Source organism: Pongo pygmaeus, chromosome 20 (assembly GCF_028885625.2).
Source record: "Pongo pygmaeus isolate AG05252 chromosome 20, NHGRI_mPonPyg2-v2.0_pri, whole genome shotgun sequence".
In the NCBI taxonomy this organism is placed as follows: Eukaryota; Metazoa; Chordata; class Mammalia; order Primates; family Hominidae; genus Pongo; species Pongo pygmaeus.
The window spans coordinates 61,397,263-61,418,325 of NC_072393.2; the positions used below are offsets into that span (position 1 = coordinate 61,397,263).

The 21,063-nt window shown below is 52.5% G+C and overlaps 2 protein-coding genes across 3 annotated transcripts in view; both read right to left on the minus strand.

Annotated features, from left to right (window-relative positions):
* GP6 (glycoprotein VI platelet) overlaps window positions 1–1,623 on the minus strand; it is a 29,449-nt gene extending 27,826 nt beyond the window's left edge. The window contains exons 1-2 of the mRNA XM_063657397.1: window positions 1,545–1,623; window positions 1,409–1,489 (exon numbers count right to left, since the gene is read on the minus strand). Of these exons, the coding sequence (XP_063513467.1) occupies window positions 1,409–1,489; window positions 1,545–1,623 (160 nt within the window). The remainder of the gene's footprint in view (window positions 1–1,408; window positions 1,490–1,544) is intronic.
* Window positions 833–20,589, minus strand: RDH13 (retinol dehydrogenase 13). Of its 2 annotated transcripts, XM_054463799.2 has the most exons (7): window positions 20,386–20,589; window positions 16,562–16,680; window positions 13,757–13,912; window positions 5,199–5,303; window positions 4,869–5,081; window positions 3,953–4,054; window positions 833–1,885 (listed from the first exon to the last, which is right to left on the minus strand). In XM_054463799.2, exons 1-7 carry the CDS (start codon window positions 20,448–20,450, stop codon window positions 1,650–1,652), a joined length of 996 nt encoding a protein of 331 aa, XP_054319774.1. In that variant the 5' UTR covers window positions 20,451–20,589; the 3' UTR covers window positions 833–1,649. The 2 variants fall into 2 exon arrangements, with proteins under 2 accessions (XP_054319774.1, XP_063514088.1); XM_063658018.1 differs by lacking the exon at window positions 16,562–16,680 and having other exon boundaries at window positions 20,386–20,530.
* Between the last annotated feature and the right edge of the window lie 474 nt (window positions 20,590–21,063).

A 21,063-nucleotide genomic window follows, 5' to 3' on the forward strand; every position in this document is an offset into this window, starting at 1 on the left:
CCAGCCTGGGCAACATAGCAAGACCCCACCTCTACAAATAATTAGCCAAGTGTGGTAGCATGCACCTGTAGTCCCAGATACTCACGAGGCTGAGGCAGGAGAATCACAGGAGGTCGAGGTTGTAGTGAGCTGTGATGGCACTGCACTCCAGCCTTGGCAACACAGTGAGACCTTGTCGCTAAAAAGCAAAAAGGGCCAGGTGCACTGGCTCACACCTATAATCCCAGCACTTTGGGAGGCCAAGACGGGTGGATCACCTGAGGTCAGGAGTTCAAGACCAGCCTGGCCAATATGGTGATACCCGTCTTTAATTAGCCAGGTGTGGTGGTGGGCGCCTGTAATCCCAGCTACTCGGGAGGCTGAGGCATGAGAATCGCTTGAACCTGGGAGACAGAGGTTGCAGTGAGCCGAGATCATGCCATTGCACTCCAGCCTGGGCAACAGAGCGAGACTGGGTGGCTGTTCTGTGTGCTGTAGGATATTGAGCAGCATCCCTGGCCTCCCCAGCATCTCAAATATGAAAACATGTTTTCTATCTTGATTACTGAGCTTTTCGGTGCCTCCTTTTGTTCTGCACCTAAGCTAAGAACCACTTCATCTCAGCCTGATCTTTATCCAGTTTCTAACACAGCAGTCTTGTAAGATGCCCGGACTTAAACGGTTATTACCTGTGAAAGGGGCTTTCATCTCTAAAAAGTCTGAACTTTTGCGTGGCCTGTTGCCCTGGTGATAAACTGATGCCTTGTTTCCTGAAAGGAGTAAATCCATGACTTGCCTTTGTTCAGCTCATGGGCATTCACCCATACACAGAGGAAAAAGTAAAACCTACAACTCGGGCACATTTTTTTTTTTTTAATGAGCAAGTTTGAGAGTCTGCGGTTTGGACTACCATGAGAATTGATAGGAAGGTGGGAGCCCCAGGCAATCCCGGGTCCTGTAGCAGCAGCTGGTGGGGTTCCCACTCCATGCCGTGCAGAGCCTGAACTTGGGATGACACCTGCACCTGCTCTCTGGCCAGACTCTGGCACAGGAAGCCCTCAGCAAACACCCCTGGCAAGGGCTGTGCACAGCCAGACAACAGCTCACTTCACCATACCATCGCGGGAGACAGCAGTTATTCTGAGCACCTCACTGCTGAAACCAAGGCTCAGACAGGACCATGCATACACAAGGTCCCAGAGGGACCCAAGAATCCAGTGTCAGACAACTTGCCCATGCTCTTCACCGAGCACCTTGGCGCCCTCCCCCACAGGCACCGCTGGCTCTCCTGACATGGCCCACAAGCGCACGGAGCCCCTTCCTCCTCGGCCGTTCGCAGTTTAGATTCCCAGGGGAAGCATCAGATGGCCCCTCTCCCCTGCAGGCAGCAGAGCAGACGGGACCAGCCAGAGCCCGGGGCAGTGCTCACCTGCAGGGCAGTCCACTGCGGCCAGCACCGCCCCGTAGAGGACGCTGCTGGCTTGGCGGCCGCCAGTCCTGGGTCTCCCAGCTCAGGTGGTGCCAGCGCCACCCCCTAGAGGAAGCTACGGGCATGGCGGCCAGGCAGTCCTCGGTCTCCCGGCTCAGGTAGTGCCAGGAAGCTGCAGGCATGGCGGACAGCTGTCCTCGGTCTTGCGGCTCCATCCTGGCTTTCAAATCTGCTCCAGAGGTTATCTGGGGAGGGGCTGCTCCCTCACAGAGGGAGCCTCTAAGCCCACCAGGCGGGCACTTTCAGCCCAAAGCCTCCGGGCCACCTCCTCATCCTCAGCCTCGGGGGCCGGGGCCTTCTGTTTGAGTCCATCGAAATACTTTCCCGAAACATCTGCCAGTTCCTCCGCCACGGCCAGGTATGTGCTGGGCTGGGCAGCCAGCTCGGGGCTCTTGACCAGCAGCCAGAAGATGGGCCCTGCAATCAGCCCACAGGGCATTCAGTCCACACTCGCTCAGAGAGAAGGGAGGAAGCTCCGGGCCCCTGGAGTCCCACAGAGCCCTCCTCTAGCCCTTTCCCCTTGGCTGCCTCCATCTGCAGTTCCCTTCCCTGGCACTGCCCAGGCAAATCCCACCGGACCAGGGATCAGACCAAAAGCTGCCTACCCCAAGGAGCCTTCCTGGCTTTGTCCAGGAAAATGGAAGCTCTCCTCCTCCTGGGCAGCCCCAGTCCTCATCCTACCCCATTTCTCCTTAAATAACTTAACTTATTAAATGCACCTGGCACCAGCCTCAGGTTAAGGATTTTTTTTTTTTTTTTGGCCAGGCGAGGTGGCTCAGGCCTGTAATCCCAGCACTTCGGGAGGCTGAGGCGGGCGGATAACCTGGGGTCGGGAGTTCCAGACCAGCCTGGCCAACATGGTGAAACCCCATTTCTACTAAAAATACAAAAATTAACTGGGTGTGGTGGCGGGTGCCTGTAATCCCAGCTGCTCGGGAGGCTGGGGCAGGAGAATCCCTTGAACTTGGGAGGCAGAGGTTGCAGTGAGCTGAGATCACACTATTGCACTCCAGCCTGGGTGACAATAGCAAGACTTTGTCTCAAAAAAAAAAAGGGGGGGGCTGGGTGTGATGACTCACGCCTGTAATCCCAGCACTTTGGGAGGCTGAGGCAGGTGGATCACCTGAGGTCAGGAGTTCAAGACCAGCCTGGCCAACGTGTGAAACCCTGTCTCAACTAAAAATAAAAACTTAGCTGGGTGTGGTGGCGGGCACCTGCAATCTCAGCTACTTCGGGAGGCTGAGGCAGGAGAATTGCTTGAACCCAGGAAGCAGAGGTTGGAGTGAGCCAAGATTGTGCCACTGCACTCCAGCCTGGGTGACAAGAGAAAACTCCGTCTCAAAAAAAAAAAAAAAAAAAAAGACTATTTTTTGAGACCTGGTGTCTCGCTCTGTCACCCAGGCTGGAGTGCAGTGGTGCGATCTCAGTTCACTGCAACCTCCGCCTCCCGGATTCAAGCAATTCTCCTGTCTCAGCCTCCTGAGTAGCTGGGACTTCAGGTGCATGCCACCATGCCTGGCTAATTTTTGTATTTTTAGTAGAGACAGGGTTTCACCATGGTGACCAGGCTGGTCTCAAACTCCTGACCTGAGGCAATCCACCCACCACAGCCTCCCAAAGTCCTGGTATTACAGGCGTGGCTATTAGCCTCGCCAAGTTAAGATTCCTGATGCCAACCACTCACCCACTCCATGTTTTTCAGGATTATAAACACTAGTTATAAAGCTTGAACTGGCTGGGGGTGAGGTGGCTCACACCTGTAATCCCAGCACTCTGGGAGGCCGAGGCAGTTGGATCACCTGAGGTCAGGAGTTCAAGACCAGCCTGACCAATATGGTGAAACCCCACCTCTAGCTGGGCGTGGTGGTGTGCACCTGTAATCCCAGCTACTTGGAGACAGGAGAATCACTTGAACCTGGGAGGTGGAAGTTGCAGTGAGTGCAGATCATGCCATTGTACTCCAGCCTGGGTGACAGAGCAAGACTTGATCTCAAAAATAAGTAAAGCTCCAACTGTTTATTCCGCCTATTCTCTGGGTGGTGTACTGTGCTGGCGCTTTCAAGGAAGGTCTCATCTAACCATCCCACTGACTGTGAGGTGAGTCCTATTAAGGCCTCCACTCTGCAGATGAAGAAACAGGCTCAGAGGGGTAACAGCTCTTCCCCAGGAGGCGTAGCTGGTTTGGGGTGAAGCTGGAGTTACCCTGAGCACAGCCTGACTCCAGGAGTCAGCTCCACGGCCTCTTCCTCTGAGACACGGTTTTCTCATCGGCCAGAGGGGCTCTGCCTACTTCCCGGGACTGTTAGAGGCTGGCAGGCCAGGTCGACAGAGGAAAGGGACCTGTGCTCTGTGCCTCAGAAGACACAGGTGAGGAGCAGGCATGAGGCCTCAGGGACCGTCTCTGAGGGAGGGTCCTGGGCCCTGGGCTGAGAAAGCAGGGGTGGAGGACTCAGCATGGAGACCCCAGGCTGGGAGGGGACTCACCGAGTGTGGTGCTGGAGAAGGTGGAGCCATGGATGCCCGTGTGTCTGCCCAGCTCTGTCCTGGCCACGCCGGGGTGCAGGGCATTGACAGTCACACCAGAACCTGGGGAAGGAAGAGAAGACTGAGGGAGGGGTCCAGCCTCACCTGGGAGGCTGTGGGGCTTCCGGGCGCCAGGCTGCTTCCTGCACTCAAACCCCATCGTCCCTCTTGCTCTGAAATCTTAGTGAAGTGGTCTTATCTTGCAGGGCAGCTCTGCCACATGGCTGCTGGGAGCCGAGCTTTCCTGGAGCGCTTGATAAACCCAGAACGCTGAGCTTACCCCGGGAGCCTGCATCGGTGGGTGGCGGCAGGATCTGAGATACTGTAACTCTGACCAGCTCCCAGTGGGGCTGGCACCGCTGGTCCACAGACCGTCTTTCAGAAGCAAAGGCCCAGCACAGATTTCTCGACCTCAGCACTATGGACGCTGCGGGTTGGGAGGAGTGAGGGGCAGTCCTGTGTGCTGTAGGACATTGAGCAGCATCCGGGCCTTTACCCTCCAGATGCCCAGAGCAATCTCTCCCCAACCCAGCTGTGATCACTGTGTTTCCAGGCATTGACAACTGCGGGTCAAAACTGCCCCTGGTTGAGACTCACTGGCTGGAGCCAAAAGGCTGACCTGCCTGCCCAACAGCAGCAGGGAAGGACATCTGATCCAGGCAGACTAAACCACCTGGGATGAACAGACAATCATCAGAACGATCGATTAGTGATGTCTGCTGTAGGCACCAGAAGGGGGCAGCGTGGTCCACATGCTCTACTTTTGCCAACTCTGTTCTGGATCCACTGCTTGGCCTCCCATCAGCCTAGGATCATGGAAAGGCCGCTCTAGGCTCAGAGTAAAGCAAGAAGGAGGCCGAGCCTAGCGCCCCCATACCTTGCAGCCGCCGGCTCAGCTCCTTGGTGAAGAGGACGATGGCCAGCTTGCTCTGGCAGTAGGCGGCTTTGGTGTTATACTTCCTCGTCTGCCAGTTCAAGTCATCAAAGTCTATGTGCCCAGCAACATGGGCCAAGGACGAGAGGTTGATGATCCGCGAAGGGGCTGAGGCTTTCAGCTTGTCCAGCAGCAAGTTTGTCAAGAGAAAGTGACCTGGATTAAGGATGACGAAAAGATCACTTTTGGCTCACGCCTAAAATGCCAGCACTTTGGGAGGACGACGGGGGAGGATCGCTTGAACCCATGGTGCAGCCCCTGCCCAGGCCTCACCCAGGTGGTTAACGCCAAACTGCATCTCGAAGCCGTCCTCGGTGATCCAGTGGGGACACCGCATCACACCCGCGTTGTTGATTAGAATGTCCACTCGCTCCTCCTCTGGAAGAGAGGGGTGGGGAAGGAGACATCAGGGTGAGGACAGACCCCAGCCTGAGGCGCCCGCAGAAACACTCCTGTGCTCCCAGAACCCGTGAACGTGGCCTGTGCCGAAGTGGCCACGTCACGATGAGGTCATTAGGGTGAGCCCTAATCCAATGACTGGTGTCCTTATATGAAGGGAAACAGAGACAGAGACACATGGGGAGAAGGCCATGCGTGGATGGAGGCAGAGACCAGAGAGGCACAGCTCCAAGGTGAGGGTGCGCACCCCCGCTGGAAGTGGAAGAGGCTGGGAGGATTATGGCCCGTCTCACAGGTCACAGCCACAGGGACACCATGATTCAGACTGCCGGCTTCCGGAACCGTGAGGAAAGGCATGTCTGAGGGTGTAAGCCACTGGGTTTGCAGTACATTGTTACAGCAGCCCCAGGACACTCACGCACCCTCCGCACCTCCATCTAAGCCTTGGGACTCTTTCCTGCAGGAGCCCTGAGGCCAAAAACAGGGGGTTACCGGTGGGAGCCCCGGCACCGCAGGCTCGCAGGTGTGGTTTCATTCCCAAACCTGCCATCTCACACAAGCAACCAAAGGACACACAGATGGCGACTGCAGCCTCAGTTGCCTCAGCTGTAAAATGCGCTGAACCACAGGGCCTTTCTTCCCTGTACCACTCAGCTCGGGTTCCATAACAAAGTGCCACAGACAGGCGGTTTAAAACCTCACAGACCTCGCCGGGCACGGTGGCTCACGCCTGTAATCCCAGCACATTGAGAGGCCGAGGTGGGCAGATCACCTGAGGTCAGGAGTTTGAGACCAGCCTGGCCAACATGGAGAAACTGCGTCTTTACTAAAAATACAAAATTAGCCAGGCGTGGTGGCGTGCACCTGTAATTCCAGCTACTCAGGAGGCTGAGGCGGGAGAATCGCTTAAACCAGGAGGCAGAGGGTGCAGTGAGCCGAGATCACGTCATTACACTCCATCCTGGGCAATAAGAGCAAAACTCCATCTCAAAAAAAACACAGTCCCGGAGGCTGGAAGGACCAGATCAAGGTGTGGGCAGGGCTGGTTCCCTCTGAGGGCCCTCAGGGAGAATCTGCTCTGGCCTCTCTCCTTGGCTCACAGGTGACCATCTCCTCTCTCCCTCTTCCCTTCCTCTTCCCTTCGGAGCTGTCTTTTTTTTTTTCCTTTTATTTTTCCTTTTTTAATTTTATATGTGTATATATATATATATACTTCTTTTTTTCAGACATGGTCTCACTATGTTGCCCAGGCTGGTCTCAAACTCTTGGCCTCAAGCAATCCTCTCCTGCTTTGGCCTCCCAGAGTGCTGCAATTTCACTGCCCCCAGCCTTTTTTTTTTTTTTTGGAGATGGAGTTTCACTCTTGTCACCCAGGCTGGAGTGCAATGGTGCGATCCTGGCTCACTGCAACCTCTGCTTCCCGGGTTCAAACAATTCTCCTGCCTCAGCCTCCCAAGTAGCTGGACTACAGGCATCCACCACCACACTTGGTTAATTTTTTGTATCTTTAGTAGAGATGGGGCTTCACCATGTTGGCCAGGCTAGTCTCAAACTCCTGACCTCATGATCCACCTGCCTCAGCCTCCCAAAGTGCTGGGATTGCAGGCGTGAGCCACCACACTCAGTCCACTTGGTCTATTTTTTATATTTCTTTGAGACGGGGTCTCTCTCTGACACCTGGGCTGGAGTACAGTGGCACAATCACTGCTCACTGCAGCCTCAACCTCCCAGGCTCAAGCAATCTTCTTGCTCAGCCTCCCAAGTAGCTGGGGCCACAGGCACGTGCCACCATGCCCAGCTAGCTCGTCTGTTTCTGTGTGCAAATTTCCCCTTTTAATAAGGACACCAGTCACTGGATTAGGGCCCACCCTATTGACCTCATTTGAACTTCAGGACCTCTGTAAACACCCACCTCTAAATGAGGTCACATGCTGAGGGACGGGGGTTTAGGATCCCAACCTATCCTTGGGGGTGGAGGACACAATGGAATTCATAATGCTCCCAAAGTGGTTTTCGGCAGGGATTATGAATTAGGTGTCCAGTGTGTAACACACAGAGACACCGTCTCGTTCTCTGTGTGAGAAGGAGGGGTTGCGGCACACCCGTCATGAATACGAGCTCTGGAGCAGGAGAGACGGGTTCAAACCCTGGCTCCACCCCGACCAGCTGCATGATCCTGGCCAAGTCACATCGCTTCTCTGTGACTCAGTTTACTCCTTGTAAAAAAAAAAAAAAAAAAAGGATAATAACATCACCTGCCTGGTACAACTGTATAGTTAACTCATTCGGTAAGTATTTTCTAAGCACTGGAAATACAGGGTGGACAGCACAGCCGAGGCCCCGTCCGTGTGGACCGGACATTCCAGTGCAGCTGAGAGCCACTTCCACTCGTGAGAGAATCTACCCATAACAGAGCTGGGTGGAAGCTGACAGGAGGCCCCTCTCAGGAGGTGACACAGAAACTGGGACCGGGAAAATGAGGCAGGGCCCACATGCGGAGACCCAGGGAAGGGGAATGCAGGCAGCAGGCACAGCACAGGTAAGGCCCAAAGGCGGGAGCAGGGAGACTCCACTCACAGCTGGGTGCCCAGGAGTGCCGCCGGCTTCTGTTGCTTTGTTTTGTTTTTGGTTTTTTCTTTTTGAGATGAAGTCTCACTCTGCCACCCAGGCTGGAGTGCAGTGGTGTGATCTTGGCCCATGGCCCACTGCAACCTCTACCGCCTGGGTTCAAGCGATTCTGCTGCCTGCTGCCTCAGCCTCCCGAGTACTGGGATTACAGACGCCCGCCACCGCACCCGGCTAATTTTTGCATTTTTAGTAGAGAAAGGGGTTTCACCATCTTGGTCAGGCTGGTCTTGAATTCTTGACCTCGTGATCCACCCGCCTCCGCCTCCCAAAGTGCTAGGATTACAGGTGTGAGCCACCACGCCCAGCCTGCTTTTTCTTTTCTTTTTATGAGAGGGAATCTCACTCAGTGGCCCAGGCTGGAGTGCAGTGGCTCAACCTCAGCTCACTGCAACCTCCGCCGCCAGGGCTCAAACGATCCTCCCAACTCAGCCTTCCACATAGCTGAAACCACAGGCGCCCGACACCACGAGCAGCTACTTTTAAAATTTTTTGTAGAAATGGGGTTTGGCTATGTTGCCTAGGCTAGTCTCGAATTTCTAAGCTCAAGCAATCCGCCCACCTCGGCCTCCCAAAGTGCTGGGATTACAGGCATGGGCCACGGTGCCTGGCCTGTTGTTTTGTTTTGTTTATCTGGGAACTGCCTCAACTTTTTTTTTTTTGGACACAGGGTCTCACCCCGAGTGCAGTGGTACAATCAAAGCTCACTGCAGGCCGGGCGCGGTGGCTCACATCTGTAATCCCAGCACTTTGGGAGGCCGAGGTGGGCAGATCACCTGAGGTCGACCAGCCTGACCAACATGGTGAAACCCTGTCTCTACCTAAAACACAAAAAATTAGCTGGGCACGGTGGCGGGTGCCTGTAATCCCAGCTACTCAGGAGGCTGAGGCAGGAGAATTATTTGAAACCAGGAGATGGAGGTTACAGCCTGACCAACATGAAGAAACCCCGTCTCTACTAAAAATACAAAATTAGCCAGGTGTGGTGGCGCACGCCTGTAATCCCAGCTACTCGGGAGGCTGAGGCAGGAAAATCACTTGAACCCAGGAGGCGGAGGAGGATGCAGTAAGCCAAGATCCCGCCATTGCACCAGCCTGGGCAACAAGAGCAAAACTCTGCCTCCAAAAAAAAAAAAAAACCTCACTGCAGCCTCAACCTCCCAGGCTCAAGCAATCCGCCCACCTCCACCTCCCAAGTAGTTGGGACTACAAGTGTACACCATCACGCCTGCCTAATTGTTTTGTATTTTTTTTTTTTGAGATGGAGTCTTACTCTGTCACCCAGGCTGGAGTGCAGTGGCGCCATCTCGGCTCACTGCAAGCTCCACCTCCCAGGTTCACGCCATTCTCCTGCCTCAGCCTCCCAAGTAGCTGGGTTACAGGTGCCCACCACCATGCCCGGCTAACTTTTTTGTATTTTTTAGTAGACACGGGGTTTCACCGTGTTAGCCAGGATGGTCTCAATCTCCTGACCTTGTGATCCACCCACCTCAGCCTCCCAAAGTGCTGGGATTACAGGCGTGAGCCACTGCGCCTGCAAGCCTGCCTAATTGTTTTGTATTTTTTGTAGAGATGAGGTCTTGCTATGTTGCCCAGGCTGATCTCAAACTCCCTGATAAACAAGGCTGTGGGTACCTGCTTCCTGGGGCTCTTTGCTTTGTGTTCTTTCTAGTCTGGTGCTGGAAAGAGCCACAGCTTCCAGCTTTGTCAGAGTGTCATGTCACAAACTGTGATCTTCCCAAAACTTCTGTCTCCCAAAGTGCCAGGATAACAGGCGTGACCACTGCACCTGGCCTGTCCAAATGTGGTAGAATACACACCACATAAAATGTACCATCTTCACTATTTTTAAATCCACTGATGTCTTTATTCCTGGCTGTTGATCTTAGGAAAACACCAAGAAGCTGGTACTTGATTTGCTAAAAAAGTCACAGACACAGTTTTACTTAATCCTCTAGAGAGGCCGGGCGTGGTGGCTCACGCCTGTAATCCCAGCACTTTGGGAGGCCGAGGTGGGCGGATCATGAGGTCAGGAGATTGAGACCATCCTGGCTAACACGGTGAAACCCCGTCTCTACTAAAAAATATTAAAAAATTAGCCAGGCGTGGTAGCGGGCGCCTGTAGTCCCAGCACTTTGGGAGGCTGAGGCAGGCGGGTCACGAGGTCAGGAGATTGAGACCATCCTGGCTAACACGGTGAAACTCCGTCTCTACTAAAAATACAAAAGATTAGCCGGGCATGGTGGCGGGCGCCTGTAGTCCCCGCCACTTGGGGGGCTGAGGCAGGAGAATGGCATGAACCAGGGAGGTGGAGCTTGCAGTGAGCAGAGATGTGCCACTGCACTCCAGCCTGGGCGACAGAGCAAGACACCGTCTCAAAAAAAAAAAAAAATCCTCTAGAGTATCCCAGAAAATAGAAGGAATTATTATTCCATTTCCCGGAAGAGGAACGTGTGGCTAAGAGGAGGCATCACCTGCCCAGGTGTGTCCAGCCTGGGTCCTCACTGCTCACAAGGCCCTGCACTGTCTCAGGGACCTCAGTGCTCTGGCCACCTGTCTCCACAAGCCAGAGACAGGATCAGAGGCGCCCCGGGTGGGACTGCCTGGGACAGTGTGCATGAAGGTGACAGTGCTGTATCTGGTACACAGCAGGTGCTTAATAAATGTTCATCCACCTCTGAGACTCTGAGGCATTGCCCTCTCACCTACTCCACAACAGTGCCGGCTCTTTCTTGATCCCCAAGGGCACAGCAGGGGCTCAATATGAATGAATGAATGAATGAACCTGCACCTGCACCTGCCTCCCTATGGCTGTGAGTGGCACAAGGACAGCTCTGGTTCATCTCACACCTCCAGCACCTGGTCAGGTCTGAGATCACATCTGCTAAATAAATGAGGTCCCACAACTCCCATTTTCCTTGTTCATTTCCTGAGTACGCTTCTACTGAGCGGGGCACATTGACTCTTTTTTTTTTTTCTTTTTTTTTTCTTTTATTATTATTATTATTATTATTATACTTTAGGTTTCATGGTACATGTGCGCAATGTGCAGGTAAGTTACATATGTATACATGTGCCATGCTGGTGTGCTGCACCCACCAACTTGTCATCTAGCATTAGGTATATCTCCCAATGCTATCCCTCCCCCCTCCCCCCACCCCACAACAGTCCCCGAAGTGTGATGTTCCCCTTCCTGTGTCCACGTGTTCTCACTGTTCAGTTCCCACCTATGAGTGAGAATATGTGGTGTTCACATTGACTCTTAACAAGAAAGCTTTGGCCCTTTCAGTGCCAGACTAGAAAAGAAACAAAGCAGCTGGGCGCGGTGGCTCACGCCTGTAATCCCAGCACTTTGGGAGGCTGAGGCGGGCGGATCACAAGGTCAGGAATTCGAGACCAGCCTGGCCAACATAGTGAAACCCCATCTCTACTAAAAATACAAAAATTAGCCGGGCGTGGTGGCGCACACCTATAGTCTTGGGAGGCTGAGGCAGGAGAATCGCTTGAACCCAGGAGGCGGAGGTTGCAGTGAGCCGAGATTGCATCACTGCACTCTAGCCTGGGTGACAGAGCAAGACTCCATCTCAAAAAAAAGGTCTTGCTCTGTCATCCAGGTTAGAGTGCAGTGGCACAAACACGGCTCACTGCAGCCTTGAACTCCCGGGCTCAAGTGATCCTCCTGCCTCAGCTTCATGAGTAGCTGGGACTATAGGCACAGGCCAGGATGCCCGGCTAATTTTTTTTTTTTTTTTAAATGTTTGGTACTCACAAGGTCTCACTATGCTTCCTAGGCTGGTCTCTTAACTCCTGAGCTCAAGCAAACCTAAGAGAAGAGATTTTAAATGTGGTCACCACAAAAACAGGTAAGTATCTGAGGTAATGCATATGTTAATTAGCTTGATTGAGCCACTCTACAATGTATACAATGTACATCATGTTGTACATAATATATACAAGTGTACATGTCAACTAAACAATCAATAATTTTAATGTATTCTTGAGTCTATTTAAAGATGACCAAGAATAGAAAAGCTAGAGGATGGTCCCAATTTTACATAAAAATATATAAATACACACACACAAGACTGGAAAGAAATCCATAAAAGTGATTCTCCTGGGGTTGGTGCAGATCAAAGGTGTTTAGTTCTGTCTTCTTTTTTATTGAGACACAGTCTCACTCTGTCACCCAGGCTAAAATGCAGTGGCACAGTCTCAGCTCACCGCAACCTCCGCCTCCCGGGTTCAAGCAATTCTCCTGCCTCAGCACCCTGAGTAGCTGGGACTACAGGTGTGCACCACCACGCCTGGCTAATTTTTGTATTTTTAGTAGAGACAGGGTTTCACCATGTTGGCCAGGCTGGTCTGGAACTCCTGACCTAAAGTGATCCACCTGCCTCAGCCTCCCAAAGTGCTGGGATTACAGGCGTGAGCCACCGCGCCCGGCCAGTTCTGTCTTCTTTACACTGCAGTATTTTATAAATGTCCCATAACAAATACATATTTCTTTAACCATGGTGGGGAAGGCACTTGATCAATAAATGCTTACTTAATAAGGTCAGGTACAGTGGCTCACGCCTATAATCCCAGCACTGTGGGAGGCCAACCTGGGTGGATCACTTGAGCCCAGGAGTTTGAGACCAGCCTGAGCAACATGGTGAAACCCCAGCTCTAAAAACAAAACAAAAAAATAATTAGCTGTGTGTGGTGGCATAAGCCTGTACTCCCAGCTACTTGGGAGGCTGAAGTGGGAGGATCACTTGAGCCCAGCAGGTTGAGACTGCAGTGAGCCATGACTGTATCACTGCACTCCAGGCTGGGTGACAGAGCAAGACCCTGCCTCAAAAAAAAAAAAAAAAAATTAGCCAGGTGCGGTGGCGTGCTTCCATAGCCCCAGCTACTCAGGAGTCTGAGACAGGAGGATCACTTGAGCCCAGGAGGTCAAGGCTGCAGGGAGCTGTGTTTGCACCACCGCACTCTAGCCTGGGTGACAGAGATAGACCCTGTCCAAACAAACTAATTATTCAGGCAGGGTGCGGTGGCTCACGCCTGTAATCCCAGCACTTTGGGAGGCCAAGGCAAGCGGATCACTTGAGGTCAGGAGTTCGAGACCAGCCTGACCAACATGATGAAACCCTGTCTCTACCTAAAACACAAAAAATTAGCCGGGCACGGTGGCAGGTGCCTGTAATTCCAGCTACTCAGGACGCTGAAGCAGGAGAATCATTTGAAATCAGGAGATGGAGGTTGCAGTGAGGCAAGATCACACCACTGCACTCCATCCTGGGCAACAGAGCAAGACTCCGTCTGTCTCAAAACAAACAAAACATAAAGTCAGCCGGGCACAGTGGCTCACGCCTGTAATCCCAGCACTTTGGGAGGCCGAGGCAGGTGGATCACCTGAGGTCAGGAGTTCCAGACCAGCCTGGCCAACATGGTGAAACCCCGTCTCTACTAAAAATACAAAAATTAGCAGGGTATGGTAGCAGGCATCTTAATCCCAGTTACTCAGGAAGCTCAGGTCCATGCTTGAACCCAGGAGGCAGAGGTTACAGTGAGCCGAGATCACGCCGTTGCACTCAGCCTGGCCAACAGAGAGAGACTCCCTCTCAAAATAATAATAGTAATAAATTAACAAAGTCATTGCTTACAGGCTGTACAAAAAAAGGCAGCAACTGAATTTGGCCCCTAACTCATAGTTTGCCAAAACTCTGCTCTAAAGTTTGCTTGCTTCATTCACTTCTCAGAGCCTGGCCCTGAGAGCCGCCTATCCCAGTCCTCATCCCCCATGGCCAGCGTTCTCCTCCTACCTTCAATGATCTTTGCTGCAAACTCTCGGATGGACTGGAGGGAAGCCAAGTCCAGGTGCCGGGCGTTGACGTGGTGATTGAGGGTCTCCCCGCGGATGTCCTTTGCTGCCGCCTCACACTTCTCCATGTCTCGGCAGGCCAGGATGATGTTGCCTCCTGAAAACCCAGGATGGAAAAAGATTTAAATTAATAATCCACTCCTGGGTACTGACCCCAGAGAAATGAAAACATGTCTACACAAAAACACGTGCGCCAACGTTCACTGCGGCATTCTTCACAAGAGCCAAAAGGTAGAAACAACCAAATGTCCATCTGTGGATGAAGGGACAACAAAATGTGGTCCAGCCATAGAGATGGAATATTAGACGGCCGTGAAAAGGAGTGAAGCGCTGGCTCACGCTACAGCAAGGATGACCGTCAGAAACACTGTGCTCGGGGAAAGAAACCAGACACGAAAGACCACACAGCGTACAATCCCATTTACATGAATTCTATTTATATGATTTCACACCTATGAAATGCCCAGAACAGGCAAATCCATAGAGAAAGAAAATAAGATTGGTTTTCTAGGGCTGGGGTGAGGAGAGGGAATTACAGCTTGATAGTTAAAGTGAGCAAGGTTTCTTTCTTTTTTTTTTTTGAGATGGAGTCTTGCTCTGTTGCCTGGGCTGGAGTGCAGTGGCACAATCTTCGCTCACTGCAAGCTCCGCCTCCCAGGTTCACGCCATTCTCCTGCCGCAGCCTCTCGAATAGCTGGGACCACAGGCGCCTGCCACCGCGCCCGGCTAATTTTTTGTATTTTTAGTAGAGACGGGGTTTCACCGTGTTAGCCAGGATGGTCTCAATCTCCTGACCTCGTGATCCACCCGCCTGGCCTCCCAAAGTGCTGGGATTACAGGCATGAGCCACCGCGCCCAGCCGAGCAAGGTTTCTTTCTAGGGTGACAGAAATGTTCTAAGATTGATTTTAAAGATGGTTGCATCACTCTGACTATACTAAACATCACTGAATTGGTCGGGCACGGTGGCTCACACCTGTAATTCCAGCACTTTGGGAGGCCAAGGCGAGAGGATTTTTTTTTTCCCCTTTTTTTTTTTTTTTGTTTTTAAGATGGAGTCTCACTCTGTCACCCAGGCTGGAGTGCAGTAATGCAATCTCGGCTCACTGCAACCTCCACCTCCTGGGTTCAAGCAATTCTCCTGCCTCAGCCTCCCGAGTAGCTGGGATTACAGGCGCCTGCCACCACAACTAATTTTTTTTTTTTGTATTTTTAGTAGAGACAGGGGTTTCACCATGTTACCCAAGCTAGTCTTGAACTTCTGACCTCAGGTGATCCGCTCCGCGGCCTCCCAAAGTACTAGGATTACAAATAAGCCACAGTGCCCAGCCTCCAATTTTTTTTGTTGTGGTAAAATACAAATCACTTAAAATTTATCATCTTAACCCCCTTTTCTTTTTGTTTATTCTTTTTTTTTTTTTTTTGAGTCAGTCTCACTCTGCTGCCGTGGCTGGAGTGCTGGTGCCATCATAGCTCACTCAGCCTTGAAGTTCTAGGCTCAAGTGACCTGGGACTATAGGCACCACCTGTGCCAGCATGCCTGGCTAATTCTGGTAGAGATGGGGGTGTTGCTATGGTGTCCAGCCTGGTCTGGAACCCCTGGCCTCAAGTGATCCTCCTGCCTCAGCCTCCAAAAGTGCTGGAATTATAGATGTGAGCCACCGAGACCTGCCCTCTTAGCCATTTTTAAGTGTCCAGTTCATTGGTATTAAAAACATTTATGGCTGGGCTGGGCACGGTGGCTCACACCTGTAATCCCAGCACTTTGGGAGACCAAGGCAGGTGGATCACCTGAGGTCAAGAGTTCAAGACCAGCCTGGCCAACACAATACAAACTTAGCTGGGTGTGGTGCTGCATGCCTGTAATCCCAGCTACTCGGGTGGCTGAGGCAGGAGAATCGCTTGGACCCGGGAGGCGGAGGTTGCAGTGAGCCAAGATCATGCCACTGCACTCCAGCCTGGGCGACAAGAGCAAAACTCCATCTCAAAAAGAAAAACAGTAATAATAATTCCTAATGTGCAACCATGACAACCATCCATCTCTCAAATTGTTTCATCTTCCCAAACTAAACTTCTGTTTCCATTAAACAATAACTCCTCATTCTCCCCTCCACTCCCGACCCCTGGCAAGCACCATTCAAACTTCTCTCTCTATGAATTTAACTCTAGGTGGCTCCTGTAAGTGGAATCATACAGTATTTGCTCTTCTGTCGACTGGCTTATTTCACTTCGTGGAATGTCCTCAAGGTTCATCTGTTTCAATGCCCTTTTTTTTGTTTTGCTTTGTTTTTTTTGAGTCTCGCTCTGTCACCCAGGCTGGAGTGCAGTGGCGCCATTTCTGCTCACTGCAACCTCTGCCTCTCAGGTTCAAGCGATTCTCCTGCTTCAGCCTCCCAAGTAGCTGGGACTACAGGTGCCCGCCACAACTCCTGGCTAATTTTTGTATTTTTAGTAGAGACGGGGTTTCACCATGTTGGTTAGGCTGGTCTCAAACTCCTGACCTCGTGATCTGCCAGCCTCGGCCTCCCAAAGTGCTGAGATTACAGGCGTGCGCCACCACGCCCGGCCAGAATGCCCTTCCTTTTTAAGGCTGAATCATATGCCCCTGTCTATAGAGGCCACATTCTGTTTCCCTGTTCATCTGTGGATGGGTGCCTGGGCTCTTCCACCTCTGGACTGTGAATAATGCTGTAATGAGCATGGATGTGCAGGTATCTCTCTGAGAGCCAAAGCAGGGGAGATTTTACCTCTCCTGGCCAGTTCCAAGGCCGTCTGCTTCCCGATGCCTGTGTTGGCGCCCGTCACGATGACCGTCTTCCCAGGGATGGTGGCCTTGCTGGGGCAAGCCCCACCAGTGACATAGTCCCTGAGGGTGAGAAGTGGCACGGTCAGTCCTGTCTGCCCACTCTCACCCCACGTGCCCCTGACTGAATGATCTCAGGCAAACCTGTCTGAGCTCACTCACATACCCCAACTGAAACACAGACATCATGACATCACACCACGGGATCTCTGTCATGTTCTCCATAAATGGCTCCACCCAGTGTCTGGTGTGTGGAACGCCTTCAGCAAGTGACAGTCGTTATTTTATAAATGCTCCCTGCATGAGATTCCCGGCCGGGCGAGGTGGCTCGCGCCTGTAATCCCAGCACTTTGGGAGGCCAAAGTATGGGGTGGTGGGGGCAGATCACTTGAGGTCAGGAGTTCGAGTCCAGCCTGGCAAACATGGCAAGACCCTGTCTCTACTAAAAATACAAAAATTAGCCAGGCATGTAGGGAAAAGAAAGAGAGATTAGACTGTTACTGTGTCTATATAGAAAGGAAAGACATTAAGAGACTCCATTTTGAAAAAGACCTGTACTTTGAGAACAATTGCTTTGCTGAGATGTTGTTAATTTGTAGCTTTGCCCCAGCCACTTTGACCCAACCTGGAGCTCACAAAAACCTGTGTTGTATGAAATCAAGTTTTAAGGGATCTACGGCTGTGCAGGACGTGCCTCGTTAACAAAATGTTTACAAGCAGTATACGTGGTAAAAAGTCATCGCCATTCTCTAGTCTCAATAAACCAGGGGCACAATGCACTGTGGAAAGCCGCAGGGACCTCTGCCTTTGAAAGCGGGGTATTGCCCAAGGTTTCTCCCCATGTGATAGTCTGAAATATGGCCTCGTGGGATGAGAAAGACCTGACCGTCCCCCAGCCGGACACCCGTAAAGGGTCTGTGCTGAGGTGGATAGTAAAAGAGGAAGGCCTCTTGCAGTTGAGATAGAGGAAGGCCACTGTCTCCTGCCTGCCCCTGGGAACTGAATGTCTCGGTATAAAACCCGATTGTACATTTGTTCAATTCTGAGATAGGAGAAAAACTGCCCTATGGTGGGAGGCGGGACATGTTTGCAGCAATGCTGCCTTGTTATTCTTTACTCCGCTGAGATGTTTGGGTGGAGAGAAACATAAATCTGGCTTACGTGCACGTCCAGGCATAGTACCTTCCCTTGAACTTAATTATGACATAGATTCTTTTGCTCACATGTTTTTTGCTGACCTTCTCTTATTATCACCCTGCTCTCCTACTACATTCCTTTTTGCTGAAATAATGCAGATAATAATCAATAAAAACTGAGGGAACTCAGAGGCCGGTGCCGGTGCAGGTCCTTGGTGTGCTGAGTGCCAGTCCCCTGGGCCCACTGTTGTTTCTCTATACTTTGTCTCTGTGTCTTATTTCTTTTCTCAGTCTCTCGTCCCACCCGACTAGAAATACCCACAGGTGTGGAGGGGCAGGCCACCCCTTCACAGGCGTGGTGGCGCACACCTGCAATCTCAGCTACTCAGGGGGCTGAGGCACGAGAATTGCTTGAACCTGGAAGGTGGAGGTTGCAGTGAGTCGAAATGGTGCCAGCCTGGGCAACAGAGCGAGACTCTGTCTCAAAAAAATTTAAATTTAAATTTAAAATGCCCGCTGCATGAGATTCCCATGGCTGCTGTACGCATTGCCACAAACTTAGTGGCTTAAAACCACATAAGTGCATCCTCCTCCAGTTCGGCAGGTCAAGAGTCCAAAATACGTCTCACTGGGATAAATCAAGGTATTGGCAGAGTCAGGTTCCTTCTGGAGGCTCTAGGGGAGAATCCACTTCCAGATCCTACAGACCACCACATTCCTCCACTCTTGGCCCCGCCTCCATCTTCAAACTGCATCCTCACTGGAACCGCTCCTTTATTGATTGATTGATTGATTTTTTTTTTTTTTTTTGAGACAGAGTCTTGCTCTGTCGCCCAGGCTGGAGTGCAGTGGCACGATCTCAGCTCATGGTAACCTTCGCCTCACAGGTTCAAGCGATTCTCCTGCCTTAGCCTCCTGAGTGGCTGGGATTACCGGCACATGCCACCACACCTGGCTAATTTCTTTTGTATTTTTAGTAGAGATGGAGTTTTACCATGTTGGTCAGGCTGGTCTCGAACTCCTGACCTTGTGATCTGCCTGCCTTGGCCTCCCAAAGTGCTGCGATTACAGGCGTGAGCCACCACACCCGACAACCTCTCCTTCTATCTTCCATCTCCCCTCTGACTGAGCCTCCTGCTCCCTCTTATAAGGACCCTATAAGACCACAAGGCAGGCCCGGCACAGTGCCTCACACCTATAATCCCAGCACTTTGGGAGGCCAAGGCAGCAGGATCACTTGAGGTCAGGAGTTCGAGACCAGCCATGGCCAACATGCTGACACCCCATCTCTACTGAAAATACAAAAATTAGCAGGGCTTGGTGGTGCACACCTCTAGACTCAACTACTCGGGAGGCTGAGGTGGGAGGACCACCTGAGCCCAAGGAGGTTGAGGCTGCAGTGAGCTGTGACAGCATGACTGCACTCCAGCCTGGGTGACAGAGAGACCCTGTCTCCAAAAAAAAGACTACATGATAATCATAAGATCCTTCACTTGGCCGGGCATGGTGGCTCACGCCTGTAACCCCAGCACTTTGGGAGGCCAAGGTGGGCAGATCACCTTTGGTCGGGAGCTCAAGACCAGCCTGACCAACATGGAGAAACCTCGTCTCTACTAAAAATACAAAATTAGACAGGCGTGGTGGCACGTGCCTGTAATCCCAGCTACTCAGGAGGCTGAGGCCGGACAGTCGCTTGAACCCGGGAGGTGGAGGTTGCGGTGAGCCAAGGTTGTGCCATTGCACTCCAGCCTGGGCAACAACAGTGAAACTTTGTCTCAAAAAAAAAAAAAAAGATCCTTCACTTAACACATCAGCAAGAACCTCTGACACGTGAGGTAATGTAGTCACACATTCCGAGGATTAGGACGTGAACCCCTCTACGGAGTCACGGACTCTGCCCACCACACCCATGTCCCACAGAGGTTAACATTGGAAACAAGGCAGTGTCCAGCAACAGGAGGCTGAGCAGGTAAACAGCACTGCACCCACAGGAGAGAAGGGCACCATGCAATACAGTGGCCACCAGCCACTGAGGCTAATTTTTAATAAAATTTAAATTAAGTAGGCTGGGCGAGGTGGCTCACGTCTGTAATCCCAGCACTCTGGGAGGCCGAGGCGGGCGAATCACCTGAGGGCAGGTGTTTGAGACCAGCCTGGCCAACATGGCAAAACCCCGTCTCTACTAAAAATACAAAAATTAGCCGGGCGTGGTGGCGCACCTGTGGTTTCAGCTCCTGGGGACGCTAAGGTGGGAGGATCACCTGAGCCCAGGAGGTCAAGGCTACAGTGAGCCAAGATCGCGCCACCGCACTCCAGCCTGGGCGACAGAGCCAGATTCTGCCTTTAAAAATAAACGAACAAATAAATAATACAAAACAACAAAATAAAGAGTTTAAAAGTCTGGAAGGAAAGCAACATTTACAAGGGCCCAGGCTCGCCCTTCCCTCCGAGTGACCTTGGGCCGGTGACCTGGCCGGCCAGAGCGCAGGTTTGCCCCACTCCGGGTAGGCACTGCGGGTCGGGAGCTACGAGGCCTCGACCCGGGTGCGAGGGGCGGGGGTCTCCGCCGCCTTCCCGGCCCCTGCTCTGGGGGCCCGCCAGGACGACGCACGCGGGGCTAGAATGTACTCACTTGAGCAGCACGGCGGCGCCTGCTACCGTGCCCAGCGCCGACAGCGGCAGCAGGTACCGGCTCATGCCGGGACGGGGACAGGGGTCAGGGGTCGGCGCGGAGCTTGCTGCACACCAGCCACCTGGGCAGCTCGGAGGAAGAGCGCGCGACGCAAACACACACGAGCCGAGGCGCAGGCGCCGCTGGGACCGCGGGTTCCGGAACTGGGCTGCGAGGGGCGGGGCGCGGGCGGAGGGGGCGGGGATCCCAGGGGCGAGACCTATGAGCATCGGTCCTGAGCGCTGTCACAGCTGGGAGTGGTGGTTTCAGGAGCCTGTGGGCGTGGCTGAGTCCGGGGGCGGAGCCTATGGCTTGTTCGAATGACGTCACACTTGCCGCACCGTATAAGGCGCGACGCAGTTCTGGGGTGAAATAGGTTCGAATCCCATCACTGTCAATTCCAGACTGAGACCCTCTGTGTGTCTTTCAACTATATCAGCCTATTCCCTCATCTGGAAATGTGTGTTTACCTTCTTCATAGACTTTTGGGGATAATTTGAGAATTTCCATGCACAGAAACAAGGATCTAGTAGCCTGTGGGTACCCAAGCTCCTAGGGTCCTGCAGGAGAAGGCGGCTGGGGGCCTGGACTCCTGGGTCTGAGGGAGGAGGGGCTGGGGGCCTGGACTCCTGGGTCCAA

What these genes read in the sequence shown, in the direction of transcription:
- RDH13 (XM_054463799.2), bottom strand. Translation starts at nt 20,450, where the DNA reads ATGAGCCGGTACCTGCTGCCGCTGTCGGCGCTGGGCACGGTAGCAGGC. An exon ending in GTTTGGCGTTAACCACCTGG is followed by an intron (nt 5,082 to 5,198) that starts GTGAGGCCTGGG and finishes TCCTTAATCCAG; the next exon opens with GTCACTTTCTCTTGACAAAC. An exon ending in CTTCTCCAGCACCACACTCG is followed by an intron (nt 1,886 to 3,952) that starts GTGAGTCCCCTC and finishes GGCTGATTGCAG; the next exon opens with GGCCCATCTTCTGGCTGCTG.